General features: G+C 47.4%; 1 protein-coding gene across 1 annotated transcript in view; it reads left to right on the top strand.

Moving 5' to 3' along the window:
• The first annotated feature begins 3,077 nt into the window (after positions 1-3,077).
• Positions 3,078-17,528, top strand: part of LOC135896314 (dermonecrotic toxin SPH-like) — a 38,769-nt gene continuing 24,318 nt past the window's right edge. The window contains exons 1-3 of the mRNA XM_070524652.1: positions 3,078-3,194; positions 4,370-4,622; positions 11,445-11,576. Coding sequence (XP_070380753.1) covers positions 3,126-3,194; positions 4,370-4,622; positions 11,445-11,576 — 454 coding nt within the window. The 5' untranslated portion in view covers positions 3,078-3,125. The remainder of the gene's footprint in view (positions 3,195-4,369; positions 4,623-11,444; positions 11,577-17,528) is intronic.

Raw genomic sequence — 17,528 nt, 5'->3', positions numbered from 1 at the left:
ATACGTAACGCTTCACTTAAATTGTGGTGCGAATGTTCTACTTAAGCTGTACCCTATGCGCCTACAAAATTCTTCCGAACCGTTTCAGGGGCCCTTTAATAAAAGATGGGATTATAGTAGCATGACCCAGCTATTAAACGCCTATAGGCAAAAATCTAGTCGAGGTTATGTGGGGAAGGTTGCGTTAGACTAGTCTAGTAATGCGTAGAAGAGAAAACTTATGCGCTCGCTGTGACAAGAGAGTAAAAAATTACCGACGATTACGTTACTTCCTAATGCGAAATTTGAGCGCAGCAAATAAGCTGTTTCACCTTTTCGATAGATTGAGGCAAAGAAATCGAGCAACACATGTATGCGCTATCACAGAATTTTTTTTTATTTTTCACACGTATTCCTTTAACAAAGACCCCACTAACAGTTCTTGACAGTCATGAAGGAAGCTTTGTGGTCGGAGAAATAGACTGATATATGTTCGACTTGGTACACCAATGCTTGATTCTCAAAGACGAGATCTATACAAGTGCCTCGCGAGGTTGTCACAGCCGTGGGACGCGTTACGAGCGAGAGGAACGGGATGTTCTCCCGCATAAGTGTTAGGAAATTGCTGTTTGTCTTTATGTCAACGTTAAAGTCCCCCACTACTAACATCGGTGTGGATCGATGGACGGTTAATGCGAGTTGCAGGAAGTGCACGACGTCTTTCGTGAGTGCGATAGCGGACTCACGAAAGCGGTATCAGTCGGTCGCTGCTAGCGCTGGGGGGATGAAAGGGGGGCGGAGCTGGTTACGAGGCCGACGATAACGCCGACGACGACGCGAAACCCAGGAACGGACGCCAAAGAGCCATTTGTGTAGCCAGCCCTCCTCCACAGTCTCTCCTCCTCCCTTCCATCATCCTCCCTCGCCCGGAGAGCCGACAGCGCGCATGCGCGGCGGCGGAGCAGATTCGTCGGCGAGCTGGTTACGAGGCCGACGACAACGCCGACGACGACGCCGACGACGACGCGAAACCCAGGAACGGACGCCAAAGAGCCATTTGTGTAGCCAGCCCTCCTCCACAGTCTCTCCTCCTCCCTTCCATCATCCTCCCTCGCCCGGAGAGCCGACAGCGCGCATGCGCGGCGGCGGAGCAGCAGATTCGTCGGCGAGCTGGTTACGAGGCCGACGACAACGCCGACAACGCCGACGACGACGACGACGCGAAACCCAGGAACGGACGCCAAAGAGCTGCGCTCTAAAACGTAGCTGAGTGCGGCCGCAGTTGACAGTATCAAATTTTCAGACATATAGGACGCAGCGAGTCTAACTTAGCTGATAATGATTTCTGTATTGCCATTATTAGTATGACTATCATTTCAAAAAGGAGGAAAAATTAAGCGAGCTTCGTTGTCGTCTAAATGATTCGAATGCAGACGGCGGTACAAAGACGCGCACTCATGATTAAAAGAAAAAGTAGCAGCACGTACCAAACAATAGAATCGCTTCGAATCGTAGTATTTGTCAATCTTCATCAAGAATCCAGCTCGTTCATTTCATAATTGCTCTTTTTTTATGTGAACAATCTTTGCGGATCGGTCGGTGCACATAGATCCGTTTCTTCATAAGTAGCACGTTATATCGGAGCAGTATGTACGACTGAATAGAAGCACACAGCTACATGCAAGACTGTAACCAGGATAATATCTCAGCCACCCCACTACCCCCTTGATATTATCGCTGCGGTGATATACGGTCCATGTAGTTAATGTAATTGTATGTATACGCCAAAGTGCTTGACCCAGGTGCAACAATAAATGAATATTTCAAATGGTTGTTGTGAATAAGCAAATATTTCAAAGCGGACCATTTCCGCTGGGATACCTGAATGATCTCCCTCTCCACCATTCAGTGCAGCATAGGGACAACCGCGTCGTCTTCTGCAGCGTCCGCCATTACTTCTCCCGCTCCCTATAAAAGCACACAGCAAGTTTTTTTTTCTTTTTTTGTAACGCTTTTTGTAAAGGCGTTTCGCGTGAAAATGAGCGCTGTTAATGCGCGTCTCCGTGCTCACTGATAGCTTCGATGTTAACAGTTTTACCTAGCTGTTGTGCACTGAATCATTTTGCCCCTATTATTCGACATCCATGGAAGCGGTTCCGTCTGTCAGCATCTTTGTAGAACGTTTCTTAAATGCTAAAAAGCTGTCTAAATTTCTGTTACTACCTAGGGTGTGCGATGCCACATACATTCATTGTAACTGCATCTTGCTTATTTCTTTGCGACATTGGAATTAAGATACCTTTTAAGCGGCTGCAGGCTGAACTGAGTTATAGACGTGTTGCTAATGTCGGAAACATTACACGCTTTAGCAATGCTTCTAAGTATGCAGTCATTAAAGATACTTGTATTGAACGATTTCACAACCTTTCCAGTACACGATTTGTTAAAATTGCCGCGGCTGCTGGATAAAAATGCACAAAATTTAGGTAACTTTTCGAAATGTGGCTATTTAGCTTTGTTATTTATTTTTTTTTTCGTCAGAGGAGTTACAGTGCCGTGAAGGATTGTCTGATGTTCGAACATTGACAGCGGGTAACCAGGTTGGCGGGCGAATGCGATCCCGCGGAGCACAACACGTACTGCTTCGCTACACCGTAACTTCGCTCACTGAGCACCAAGTGGAAAGGGCCACGCACAACGGGCCCACTGTGATCATTGTCCCAGAGTGAGGAGGAGAAGAGGTCAACGGCACAAATATTTCACCTGAAGGGGTTACACGTTTCCCAGTTGATGCGCCTCGGCACGTATAATAGGCTTACACTTGGCTGGCTCTCTGTGACGGTCGGCTTGGGCTGCTTGCAGCACTTGTGCGATCCCTTCTTAGCACTCCCTTTTTTCGGGAGGGGGGCTTCTTGTCTCGTCGCCGCGGTGTCGGGACGAACGGCTTGACAAACGCGCAGGCGTCGGGAAGACCACTCCAACGCCACCTAGACTGACATTGCCTCCCCTCGCACTGCCACGAAGACACGCCTTCTTGCAGGAATGCGTTACTCGGGCAATGCCATGTCGACGGCGTCCGGTCGTAACAGTACTCCGACGATGCCATTATTTGCAGCGGTCGCCAGAACAGCGAGCCGTTCGGGTTCATGGCGCTGAACAGCCGCAGCGTCTTGCGGCTGTCGGCTCTTGCGGCTATTCTCTGCGCTATCATTCTGGTAAGTGGACGTTCACATTGGTGTCAACCTCTACCTCCCCCCCCCCCCGGCTCCTGATCTTTGTTCTTCCATACATTCACAAGCGTTTTCGTCCATAGCTTCTGCCTGCTTTACTTGCTAATGGAAAACCCAATGATTCACTAAATGCAAGGAAGGTACACACGCGCGCGCGCTCTGTGTGTTTGTTTGTGTGTGTGTGTGTGTTTGTTTGTGTGTGTGTGTTTGTTTGTGTGTGTGTGTGTGCGTGTGCGTGCGTGCGTGTGTGTGTGTGTGTGTGTGTGTGTTCTTTTGTGTAGTGTGAAGAATTGCGCGTTCCATCAGCTAGTATGCCAGAATAGCTCGTCAAATCTTCACCGGTAACCTGCCTGACGTCTTTCGCATCTATTTGCAGCCTCTTTCAGTGGATCAATCATATTACCTAGGTCTATTTACCATCGTCGTCATCATCGATGTTGTTGTTGTTGTAGTTCTTGTAGTTACTTATATTTCGATTTTCCACTTTAAGGGCAATGAACCTGCACGCATCCCTCCTTGGTACCGAGTTCAGGATAATCGGCTTTCCACGGGCCTATCCTGCCATTGTTCTTCAGACAAGCACGACTGTCATATTTTAGAAGCACACCTCTGGCTTGTTTTTTTCCGACGTGATTGCAGGTGGCGCACGTTAATTAACCTTATGAACTCCAAATTATTTCATGTCCTCCACTACGGTGTTCCTGATTGCCCCTGTGCTGTTTGGGACGTTGAACGCAAACCTCGTCAATCAATCAACGATCAAATGATCATGAGAACGTGGAATGCATTAGTCGTGCCCAGAATTCTGTACGACTCCGCTTGACTTCAAGCTAAAGATAATTTGGTTTCCCGTACGCTTGCCTCTGTGACGTAAAAGGCGAAAGAAAGAGGTATATGATTCAAGCAAAACGAGTGCCTCAATCCTAGCTTCCAAAATCAAGAAGGGGACCGACAGATTGACTAGCACGCGCTGCGGTAGAGCAATTACATAAATAGGGATACAGTGCTTCAGAAAGGCTCGCCTACGCTTCGATACGCGGTTCTATCATTATCAAAGGTGCCTTGTTATCACTAATTAGTTATCCAGTACTCTGAACTGCTTTCATTACATCACCTTCTTTACTAACTGTCCTTTGCATTCTTTCCGTCTCTATGCGTAGCCGCATCCTGCTACCGCGGGAGGCCTGGAGCGGAGGCCCGTGTACAACATCGCCCACATGACAAACACGATTGCCCAAGTGGACGAAGCCATGGAGCTGGGAGCCAACTCCATCGAATCTGATGTCACTTTCACTTTTAACGGCACCGCGGCCTGGTTTTACCATGGAGTACCGTGCGACTGCTTTCGAAAGTGCAGTCGTCATCAAGAAGTGCCCGTTCTTCTGGACTACATCCGGACGACGACGTCTACCAGTAAGGAAAGCGATCGTTTTTGCAATCTTTAGAAACGACGCATAAACAGCGCTTGTGGCAAGTGGCTTGCAAGATTGTGTGTCACGCGTTGTTAGAGGACCACTGGCAGCAGAAGTTGTGTTTCTGACTTTTATGCTTTAGCCAATCGTTTTGCGTCTGATAATCATGGAATGAAACCTCAAATGCTAAAACGGGGTGAATGATGATAGCATCGTTAATAATGATTAATTCTAGCGTCACTTTAAAATGCGCTCCCAAAAGAAACGGGCGCCGCACCATGCCAGTGGCAACTGACCGAGCACGTGAACACGTGGGCACAGAAAAACGGGCGCTTGTTCAATTGCCAGCCGCAGAATTTTCCTGATGGTCACGGGCCTGTTCACCGCTGAGATCAGTGTGTTACGCTATGTCGTCGACGCCCCGTCACACGAGTGTGTTCGTAATACTGCCACACACGGCGCAATTTCGTGTGCTATCCTTCGCATACGACGCGTGCCCGCCTAGACTTGCCGCACACGACGATCCAGTGTGCCCATGCGTCGGGCACGCGAGCGAGTGAGCGGCACGTGAACTCCGCCCAGGTCCGTGGCGTCCCTGCACGTATGCAGGCTCGTTAGCCTTGGTATCCTCGCAAGGACGTAGAAAATAAACGGCTTCACACGACGTTCGTTCGTATTGTCGAACACTGTCAGAAAAACCGCGTCACCGCTTGCGATGAACAGTTTTTTTTTTTTATGCGAGGATAAATGCCTCAGGGCATACAAGGGTATGGGATTGGGGTGAAGAAGGATGATTAAATGAATGAAAAAAAGACTTGGCTTCTTGGCTTCCTTGCCCGTTGGCTATATGTGGTCATGATATATTCCTTCAGCCATTGGAAACACCGCCACGCAGCCTAGGCTGTCTACCATAACCCCATAAGAGCGGTTCTGTGCGCGACGGCGACGAGCGACGGAACGGGCCGTCGTTTGATCAGATCGCTCGGTCTTGTCACTCTCTTGTGGAAATCTAGAATTCGTCGCTCGTCGCCCGGAAGTGCTATGGGCGACTAGCCAATAGCGCGAAACTGGAACTGGATGTATGTCACTCAAATACTACCGATGGTCGCGCGGAACGAGCAAACGATTGAATATTTATACGTGCAGGAATAAGAGTCTACTGCAAGACCGTCAGAATTATTTTATGCTGCTTTTTACAGTAAAATCCATGAACTTATATTAATAAAGCACGGGTCACGCTAGTTTCGACGCGTGTTTTTCTGCCCTCAAATATCGGCAACGCCGGGGAGATGCAACACTACCTAGACAAAGTTCTCAAGAGGGTGTTGGGAGACGTCACTCGAAATCGTCGCTCGCATGGGGTACGACTAGTAGGCGACGGGCGAACGCAGCAGCCATCTCCATCGCATCGCTTGTCGCTGTCGCGCGCAAGAACGCTTGCATGGGATTTATACTTCATAAAAACCTCTCCGCTCAAATCGCCTGTGATCAAACAGATGGCGCCACACTTTTTCAGTCACCAACATGCCAGCTTACTCCCTCGGTTTAGCAAAAAAAAAGGGAAAGAAAAAAATGGAAAAATCAGAAAAAAAGAAACATTTTTCGAGAATCCTGCACCCCCGTTCCACACCTAGTGGCAATGACCGTCACGTAGAGCACCAACAAAGTTCTTTTGTTCTGTTCTGCGGAAGCGACGAGGTCGGCGTTGAGTTCAGGAGGCAACTGAACGTCCGTCTTTCCGTTGCCGTCTGCGTTGGTTCCACAAATGGGCAGTTCGGCGAACGTACCGTTCGTTGTTCACCCGCCCGCACTGCCCCCGCTCAACACGCAGTCCCTTGCTTCTCCCTCCCCATCACTGTCTCCCCACAAACAGACAGCAGCGACAAAGGCATCACTCTCTTCCTCCCCAAAAGCGAGTCCCTTGCTTCTCCCTCCCCATCACTGTCTCCCCACAAACAGACAGCGGCGACAAAGGGATCACTCTCTTCCTCCCCAAAAGCGAGGTTCCCCTCTTTTCGGGCCTTGTTGGTCAGTTAAAAAATACTTTCCGAGTGCTCTCCCTCAGGTCGCCCGGCATTATCGACAACGTGACCGTCAGCATGCTAGCATTATAAACTGCGTGGCTTCGTGTACCACCTGCCGCGAGTTGTTTTTTGATTCACTTTCATTTCTATTAATTTATTATTGCTTTAATTCAATGAATAATTTAATATAATTTCCCCTGCACTGTCCTCGGTGTCTTTGTTTGACTTACGGAAGATACAATGTCGTTTCCGTCGAAGGACATTAGGCAAACTTTTCATTTTTCCATGCGTGCTGTCCCACGGCGAAAACAAATGTTATTTGGAAATGATGACTATGACCCTATGGAAAAAAAAAGCTACAAAAGATTGCATTTAACACGTGTATATATTTTAAATCATGATTTCTAATCAGAAAAAGTACCTCTAAAATTATCTATTCGGCCGTTTCAGACAATTTGTCACAGCTGAAGATAAGAAACGAAGTCAATTCAAGCTAATTCAAGTCGAATGAAAGACAACATGTTCAGCGACATAGGCCACCTAAACTACTTTTATTAAAACATGCGTTTCTACTTCGGTACGCTGCTCGCAGCGTTCTGGGCTCTGTGCACTTGATCCTCAGCACACATGCGCGCGCAAGGGTTCAACTGGCGGTATTAAGGAACACGGCTGACGCCGGGGCGTCCAGTCGCTGAAGTAAGAGTAGCTTTTTCTTAAAAAATTGTGATGCACTTGTACGTCAATAAACTCACACTTCCTGAGTAAACCAACTAAAGAACATCCTCTGTTTTAATTACAAATATAAGAAAAACATGAGTCATAAGCATTTATTTTTAATGTCCCTGGCGTAGAGGCTACGCGTTCGATCCCAAATCGAATGCGATGGAGTTCCGTGAATTCATTCGGTTGAAGATGTTGTTTGGAACGAATGTCATTATGTTTTTCTACCTGCTGAAACGTTGGCTATAAAAGATATAAGCAGATTTTATTATATTCAAGGTTCACTACGAGTCTCCATCTTCAATTCACCTCCTCCCTTGTGTTGGTACAACAAACTTTAGTTCGATCTCTCCTCCCCCCATTTTTAAACTCCTCTCTGCATGCATGACCTGTCTAGGGCATCGATCGAGCACTATGGTCTGTATGCAGCTTAGTTGGTAAGCGTTACCCATCTTCGAAGAAAACAGCGCGAAAGACGCCACAAACGAATGGCACGCACGCAATAAATACACACACACACGCACGCGCAGAGAGAGAGAGAGAGAGACGTGATTTCCAACTTCCCAAATCATGGGGCACCGCAATTTGTACAGAAACGCCGCCTTTATACGAACGGACGACTTTATCTAGCGATAAGTCTACACATTTACTGCTGTGCCAAGTGGACCGGGCGAGAACGGTTCTGCTTAATTATGGCACCCTAAGACCCTGCGCACCCTCTTTTTTTCTCTTTTTTTTATGGAGGCACCTGTAGGTAACTAAGCGTAAACATCGTACACCTTTTGCCTCGTCTAGCATTTCCAGATTTATTGGTTGTCGCTGAAATTTGTCGTACATTAAGCTCAAACGAGCTATAGCGGCTGGCAGGCGCACGAGATACGGGCACCGTGGGACTCGGACGCCATTTTAATTCCTAGAAGCGCATGCGCAGAACATCCGATGGTCACGCGCGTATGGTCGCTGGAAAAACTCGAACGAAATAATAAATGAATAAAGAATAAAAAAGAATGCTCATCCTCACTGGCAAACATTACGCTTCACTTTTTAGATTACGTTTTATGGCACATAGAAAAGTGAGACCACTGACTTTGCAGCCAGAAAAAGCGATCAGTGCGTGTATGATTTCGTTAACTACGCGTAGTGGTTCTATCTACTTCGAATCACGCTATACCTTCCATATGAGGTTTCGCGTAACTGTAGACTTTTCAAGTACGTATGAAAAGCGCGTACGCACTCTTCAAGACTCTTTGGACAGAGTCGAATTATCCAAAGAAGAAAGTTCAACAACCTTCAATTAAGAGGAAGTTCTGCTTCAGGAGATTCTCTGTGAACACATTAGAACGCAGAGATCGCTTTCTCGGCATCCACTGCACCTAATATTCGTGGCATTTAAAAGAAAAAGCCAAAATATATCCCCTGTGGGAAGAAAGGTTTCGTTTAACTTAGCGAAAATTGAGTAGAAAAAACTCTAAAACGTAAACGTTACAACTCTACAACTTAGCAATGAGAACACTATGGCAGTTTTGAAAGCTGCCCTGATAGAGACATCCAAAATGGATGAAAGGTTCCATTAGCGTGTTAGCGGTCCGTTAGGGAAACCTTGCAAATATTAGATAATTTTAGTGCGTACAGTATTCTGGCAAGCATGGGCGGCTTGCCGGATGAGTGGGGGCGTAAACGTGAGCGGCAAGGTTGGTGGCGCCAGCTGCTGACGCAGAGCTCAACCACATAAACACCGAGTCAATTACTATATTCTTCTTAGGTGCTGGTGTAAATTTTCTGCAGCGGCGTAATCGTGCTCACAATTGCGCCACTGCCGAAAATTTGCACCAGCAGTGAAGCAGAATACGCGTATAACAGGTTACTGGAACTTTAGCTGTGTGTTTGTCTGGTTGAGCTCTACGCCACCCAGCGGCTGCACCGCTCCGGCCGCTCACGTTTACGCCCCCGACCATTCGGTAATGCGCCCAAACCAGCCCTGTTTGCCTGAATAGCGGACACGCTAAAAGTCTCTATTGTAAGTGTTTTACATTAGTTGTAAGCTTATATACAAGAAACGTGGGTGCTTTAGTTGCTTTAACAGATGCAATTTACAGAAGAGATATATGTGTAATCAGTTACAAATTTGTAACTTACGCGCTGTTATATTTTTTAGTTTTTTACACTAGTTCTACAAAATTTTGCTGAAAATTTGAGGCCCTAAATCATAATTGTGCTTTCAACGGGCAACAGCACTAAGATTTCTCTCTGAAATTTAATAAACTGTATTTCAAGTGGTTCAGCTATTGTTAAATCAGAGTGCTGCCTCGTTTCACGGGCATTTCGATAAGGCAATCGAAGTTGGCCTGAGGTATAGTCAACCTTATTTCCTCTTGTAACAAAGGAATAAGCGGGGGCTAAAGGATGAATCAGAGGCCTGACGGAGGCCTCTGCTACCTTGTGTAGTTTGACAACCTCAGTACAAAACAAAATAACATGCTAAGCAGGATTTATAGACACAGAAATCGCAGATGTACTGCAAGTGTCATGAACATGAATTGTTCCTGTTACTGAACTTCGCGTTCGTGAACAGTTAGCGTTCGTGGGACGTTTGTGTTGCAAATCGTATGTTGCGAAAGTGAAAAAAAAAGTTTTCGTTTAATATTCCGGCCAGATGCCAGAAGCAGCACCTTCAAGTACAATGACAAAGTTACCCTCTTCTCTTACAGAGAATAGAACAGGTAGCCAGCCTAGCTGATAAAGATTGTCCGTCCTGTTTACTTCCCCTAGTCATTTCCGTGTGTTGCACTACCCTACCCGTAACGCATCTTCTCCTGTTTGATATGGTGAAAACCGCTTTTGTTTGCATAAACACAAGAGACGAAGATGCAGAATCGTGCGGTCAGTTGCCGTGCACTGCACCTTTGGTTTTCATGCCATTCTTTGCTATTTGAAGAGCGCCTTATGGCTGCTTTTATTCGTCTGTGTCGACACCCGTTACAGCTTATTTCAAATCAATTTCAGTTTTCTCAAAACCACTTCCACACACGTCTGCAGGCACCTGACTTCATATTTGGTATCAGTGTCTCACGTCATCGTTTCCGAATTAAATTTTGAAGGGTATTAAGCCAATGTGCAATATATTGTACGAGGTGTCTCATGAGTAAGAATGGACGTCATGCGCTATCCAAAAGATTCCGGCTCTCGCTTTGAAGCAGGAATTGCAGGAGTGTGCTTAACTGGGCTGATTGACGCGCCGTGGTTGCTCAGTGGCTATGGTGTTGGGCTGCTGAGCATGAGGTCGCGGGATTGAATCCCGGCGCGGCGGCCGCATTTCGATGAGGGCGAAATGCGGAAACACGCGTACACTTAGATTTAGGTGCACGTTAAAGAACCCCAGGTGGTCGAAATTTGCGGAGTCCCCCACTACGGCGTGCCTCATAATCAGAAAGTGGTTTGGCACGTACACCCCAGAATTTAACTGTGCTGATTGGTGCATGTTTAGAAAGGAATCGAAAAATTCTAGAAACATGGCGGAATGAAAACGACAGGCACAACTAGGAACTAATGTTTTGTTGCATATCAACTGGAATACACAGTAAGGCGGATCTGTGCAGAGAACACACGCAGAAAAAAAAAGAACATCAAATCATGCCCAGCCACTGCTGCTCACAGGCTACTTCGATGAAAAGCGCGTTTCACTATACAGTGCAGATATAATAAAAGCACACTAACGCAAACAAGAATCTCCATGTTGGTGTATATGAAAAGCTTGGCTTACCTCGTGCGCATGCAGGCTGCTCCATATAGCGTCCAAAAAGCGTGCGGTTTTGAAGAAATGGTTCGCACCCACCTTTTCTTTTTTTTTCAATATTCAGCCAAATGACTGGCAACTGAGCTTTCGAGCGAGCACGCATACTCCCATGCTCCCGTGGACGATCATTGATGCTTGATCATAAGTAGTGGCCGATGTGTTGCAGTTAATTAGCAACAGATACTGGTTGTTAGCGCATCGTCTGTCGTCGTCACTCCCTCCAACTTTGTAGAGCTGTTCCATGCCCTTTCTAAGCAGGAAATTGTTCTGTTTCTGTCTATTTCAGGCGGGGCCGTATACAGCCAGCGCCTGGTCCTCCTCTTCTTGGATCTCAAGGTTAAGAAAGTGCATCCAATACACATGTACCACGCGGGCGTTGACATCGCCGAGAAACTTGTGAAGCATCTATGGCGTGGAGGTGAGTTAAACTCTGGCGTGTAACGGCGGCACAGAAGGTAAACAAATGCGGGTGGAAACACGCAGGGTACAAGCGCCGACTCTCAACCCGGGGATGGCTGTTGCTTGCTGCAGGCGGACCTTATAGCCTCGCAAAACTTGCCGGCGAATGCTCCGGCTGAACGACACCTCTCAAACGCGATACGGGTCTGAAACTTTCAACTCAACCATTACCCGTATAGACTATAAAGCAGGAATGATGTACTAACACGTACGTGGTGACGTGAAGTGGGTGTCAGCCATTCGAAAACGGAAATTCAATTTCATGCAACGCAACTTGCGGAGGTGTAATGCATTTCCCTTTTCTGTGTTCTCTGTATATTTTTTTTTGAGAATGTGCCAACCCTCAATATTTTCGCGTGTAGTCTGATCGCGATGCCTGGATACGACGTGAGCTTTTTTTTTGGCGCATGGCAAATTTTTTTGCCGTGTGCGGAGATGTGTGACACGCTCGCACAGCGTCCCGAGCACGACCACGTGACAGCGGTAGGTTCTACACTACCGCCGTCGTGGAGGGGAGCACAGGAATGGTCTTCTAAAGGGTGCCGATAGCGCCTCAAAGTGGACGTCAGCTTCTGCAATGAGAATACCGTGTGCTACGAGAGCCAATAAGCTGAACTGAAAGGAGCCGTTAGGGGCGAGGTGTGTTCCCCAAGCAGAGGGGGCGTGACGCCTTTCTTTATGCTATCTAGCCCAGAGTGCCGAGAGCACATTTACGTGAACAAGATCTTGGGACCATGGCCCATATCGCAGCTACAAAAGGCCACAAAAGCGCTGCTGCGACATTTGAAAGCTACCGGATTGAGTCAGCGTCTGTGATCCGGACTGAGTGACCGAACGATATCCCCAGTGCAGTTTCTCTTCTCCTTTTAATGTTTCCGTGCCCCTTTCCCGTTCCCCAGTGTAGGGTAACCAACCGGGCTCAGTCCTGGTTAACCTTCCTACCTTTCCTTTATCATTTGCTCTCTCTCTCTCTCTACGTGCTCTTGTGACCTCTACATAAAAAAAAAACTACGTCACTTACTTCCGGGAGCTCAATGACAAATCGCTAATGGACACTTTTTCAACAGGCTGAGAGACGACCGCTTGAAAATATCTGCCCATACGGAACTTTTCAGCCGTATGTTTTGTATTGCTGTCCCGTTCCGACGTTTAGCTGTTTCAGTCTTTTTTTTCTTTCAAGCTTTGTGCAAAGTGTTATATTTTCACGCGGGCAGCTTCAATTGGCTTCTCGGAGCTATGTAGGTCATTTGCTTTGGGAGTTCCTACGCTTAGCAGGGTTACGACCACCAGCTTCCAATAAAGTTTCTCTCTCTCTCCTGTACCCTCGGACGCAGGGATTATTCGCGAGACGTCACGCGCACCATATCGCCGTTCTGTTCAAATTTTCCGCTGCACATCTGACGATAGTGACACGAAATAACAAGCCGTTTTTTTCAGCGGTCTTTTCACAGATTTTTATTGTATGGCGTCTGAAACGACGTCATTGCATACCCACAAAGACTAGGCTCACGCCACCTACGGTATCTCGGAACGAGCCGCTCTTTTATCTGTTTATCTAGGTACAAATTTGCTCAGTTGTCCATCTCTTATCAGTACGTCGCGCGACAGCACCCACGCGCGGTGAGACAAAAGGTTTTGTCAAAGTAAGCAGTAAAAAAAATTGGCCAGGCTGTATTGGGGACGCAGCTGCAGTGTTGCACGTCAAATATATTGTTCGGTTCTGCTGAGGTTGTAAGGACCCTTAATGGCGTAATCAAATAAACAAATGACGTTTATTCGCGCATTACAGAGGTTACATGCTCAACTTATGATTCAAACAGTGGCGGTGTTATGGTCTAACCTTGCACTCTTGCTCATTCCATACACACACTGCACTTGTGACCGAACTCGTTGTCGATGAAGACGTACTCTAACTGCGCTGTAGCCAGCTTCAAGTGCCCGAGATACTCGGGCGCAGGCGTAATCTGTTGTGGCGGTCGTATACCACACTCGGGCTGGTGAATGCTGATGGAGTGGTGTCGTCCTCCACCTCAACTGCAGTCGTAACACTCTCCCCACCGCCCCTCCACCTTGCTGATGGCTCCCGAGACTTGCCTACGCCGATCATGGCCTTTGAGAACGGGCGCGGCGCCCGCTGTCATTAGAGAACGCGCCTCCCGATCTCAGAGGCCATGCGCCGATGGAACCCGCCGTATTTATAGATGGTTTGCATTCCTGCGCTTGCCTGAACACCTTGCGCTTGCGCTGCTTGCGAAGACAGACACATTCCGCCGTGGTCGAAGTGGGTAGGCGAGGATTGGCATCTCTGCCTGTTGCTGCTCGAGTCTCTCCTCCAAGTAATTTCTGGACCCTGCGTGTTGAACGCAAGGGCGCCATAGCCAACAGTCAAATTTATGCAATAAGCAACACACTTTTAATCCTTATAACGCCTGGTGAGCCGCGGTTTAACTTGGATGGATAATACTTACCAGGGAGCAGAGTGAGCTCTCTAAAACGCAACCACTGCCACCAGGATCGAAACACGTATGCTGCACCGAGCTAAGCCTCTCTGGACGCCAATGAAGAGGTTAAATTTATCTCGAATTCGGTCACGCGTGGCGTGACAACGGTGCCATCTGCACGCGCGACCCATGCGTGATCGAGTAATGGATTCCTTCCTCTACGCAACGATGCCGAAGGAAGGCGCGCGGGTAGCACGATGGCAAAAATACAAGTGGTAATAATTTTAACTTAGTACCGCTTATGTCGCTCAGGAATTAATACCTCAGCGCGAAGCACGGGCCCTGCAGTCTTCGCGCTGAGGACACTAAGGTGAATGAACTCGGAAAGTTCGTTTCCCTGTTGTCAACGCGGGTCGCATCTGTTGGCCATTTTTTCTGTATTATCTGTTTGAGCCCTGCACTCATGTGCTATTACAAATGAGGTGTTATTTTTGCTTTTGTTCAGAATGCATCGCCATCATCAGAATATATACTGTGTACACTGCAGGACCTCTCCCAGCGATCCTCAATTACCCCTGCCTTGCGCCAGAAAATTCAATCCTGTGGCTGCAAATGTGCTCATTTCATCCTAACGCCGAGTTCTCCGCCATCCTCAACTGCGTGATCCCTTCCCTTTGCATGCATTTTGTCACCAATAGAGGCCGGGTATCGGGACACTAAAATGCTGCTGTAGGCGCCTGTACTACGCACTAACGCTGACATTTAAGGCATATATAGGCGCCAAATACTGTCCGTTAGGTTAGGTTAGGTTAGGTTAGAGAGTTTCCGCTGCGCATGTAAGAATAAATTACAATTTTCTAAGGAATATAACCAACTAAATCGCTCTTTTGTGAAAGTCACTTTATTTTCTCGGTAAAACGGAAAGGGGCAAGTTGCGTAGCTTACAAAATTTATCTGAAATTATGTGTGACTATAGACAGCATGAGAAAAGTTGTCAAAGCAGTGAAAGACGAGCACCATCTCAAATTTTTCGGGTGTTGTGCTGCGCCTTTTTTTCTCTGAGTGTTGGTTTGCATGCGGAAGAGGAAAGCTGAACGTCCATCGAAGTCAGGGGCAGGTATTTCTATTTCGGAACGTTTGATGATCTAACGCTCTCTGGCATTTCTGAATGTTCGCCGGTCAGAACGTTTGCCAGTTCTTTCAGTACTGAATACACAGGATTTTCTTCCCAGAAAGTTTAGAACTAACTTCATCAGCAACGCATTCATAGGGCATGGCGGCGAGCCTTTCATGGACATCCAAAATAAGCCCCGCGCATTCCGGGTGAGAGCATGAAGCGTGTTGGCTTATTCTCTTGTATAAGAGACGTAGTCACGTATTTAAAGGCGTTCAAGTTTAGATGAAGTTATGGTAAAAACCGGAATTCGGGGTAGGATGTGGAGGGGAGGGGGCAACTATTGCAGAGTCGGCGAAAGGACGACAAAGCGCAGCGCACGCACTCTCATGCTAGGCACCGTCATGCTCCGCAATGAGCGTTCTTCCTTCCGCGACTGCCATGAGCGTTGTGCTCACAAACGCTAGCCCTCCCGATGAGCAGCTGTGTGCAATTATATGCCATGGAGTATGCAGTGGTCCGAGCTAAACGGACTGCACTGCACGCTGCAAACGCTGACGGTGTTCCTCTTGGCCTTTCGCGCATTAACAAGGTGCGACGCCACCAACGCCGCTAGTGGCGCTGATCACGTCAACGTACAGTTACAGGTTATATATATATATATATATATATATATATATATATATATATATATATATATATATATATATATATATTGCAGCGAAAAGACTGGAATGTGCTTTGGCAGGCACGTAGCCAAGATTTTTCCGGGGGGGGGGGGGGGGTGCAACCCATGATAACTTTTCTATGCAAATGAGGGGGAGGGGTGCATTCAATAGTACAAACGTGAATAATGTCCACGGTTCGCCAGACAGGCGCATAAACCCGCAAAAGACAAAGAAATCAGGTGTATTTCACAGGTACGCCTGTGAGATACACCTGATTTCATTTGTTCTATGCGGATTTACGCGCCGTTATGGCGAACGTTGAGATTCACCTCTCCTCTACTTGGCTAACAAGGAACGACATCAAATGGACTCGAGCAGGAAAGAAACGCAGGAAGGACACCGCCAAGAACAAGTAAACAAGCGAAAGTGTAAAATAAGGAGCAGAAGATTTCTGGTACCGTTTTTCGAATTAGCTCTTACAGAGAAAGTTATATTTGCGGAACAATCACAGATATACTGGATCCATCGTTTACTGCTGCATATCAAGTGCCAAAACCGACTAGTAGTGTTAATTTGCGTAATGATGCGTGGCCGCCAGTCCCGTACAGCCGCGTATGTCGCAGGTCGCTGCGATTCTAGACGCACTTCGTCCGCCGCGGAGGGTTAGAAAAGCGCCCACATAACTGCAGTAGAGAAGTGCCCATACGTCGGGCAGCTCGACTGATAACCGTAGAAGCGTCATTCTAAGCACACAGAATCATTCTCCATTTCCGACAGCATTTTCTCTACTTGCTTTTTAAATAAAGAGATTTTGATCCATAAATATTTTCACAAACATCACAACAATTGTTGCTTTTCCGTCTTGTTTGGTTGCTGCCTTGGCTCTGCCTCTTAGTATATCGCTTCATTTCTCAACTCCTTGCGATTATTATTTTCCTTTGCTAATTTTGCACGAAAAGTGCTTTAAAATTGCGAAAAACCAGACGAGGTAACAGGAGACATTCACATTGCTTATGGGTTTAGTGGGGATTGCAGGATATGCTTGAAATTTTGAAATGTTTTGGGATGGCTGGTGAAACGTAGATCGCTAAAGATATTAGTGGGGCCTTTTCAGCGGCAGCACCTTGAGATTTCGGAAAAAACGTCGAAATAATGAGAAAGACGAAAACATTCGGTCATTTCTTAGTGGGCAGAATATCAATATGTTTCAAGACCTCAGTTCAGAGTTCTTTACCCGATCAGCGATCGCTTTCACGCCTCGGCCATAATAGTACTGTTAGAGCAGCCCAGTGTTGACGGCCGGATAGCTGTCGAGTCTCAAGATTGACTTGGCGGCACTTTCGGAATGTGTGCGAAGAGTGGTGGCGTGGGCGCGCGGGGGGGAGGGGGGATATGCTGCCTCATTTCAGGAGGGGGGGGGGTGGCAGGCCGTCCTCCCACTCCTGGGTACGGGCCTGTGCTTTGGCCATATTGTCAATTCCTTGCTCAAAAGCAGAGCTCACGCATATGTAGCTCAAGGAATGTCTTGAGGTGGTTCTTTCGTATTCCAATCCAATCTTGCGAGAGGGTAGTTGTCGTCCAGCGACCGCTGCGAAGACCAGCTAAGTCTTGTGCGGCGTGCACGACGGACAGCAGAAGCCAGCGTAGCGCTGGACTGAAGGCAGCCGACAATTTCGATAGAGGACGGA

The sequence above is a fragment of the Dermacentor albipictus genome, chromosome 8, assembly GCF_038994185.2.
Source record: "Dermacentor albipictus isolate Rhodes 1998 colony chromosome 8, USDA_Dalb.pri_finalv2, whole genome shotgun sequence".
NCBI lineage: Eukaryota > Metazoa > Arthropoda > Arachnida > Ixodida > Ixodidae > Dermacentor > Dermacentor albipictus.
The sequence above is the reverse complement of the archived record's forward strand: the minus strand, read 5'-3'. Positions and strand labels throughout refer to the sequence as shown.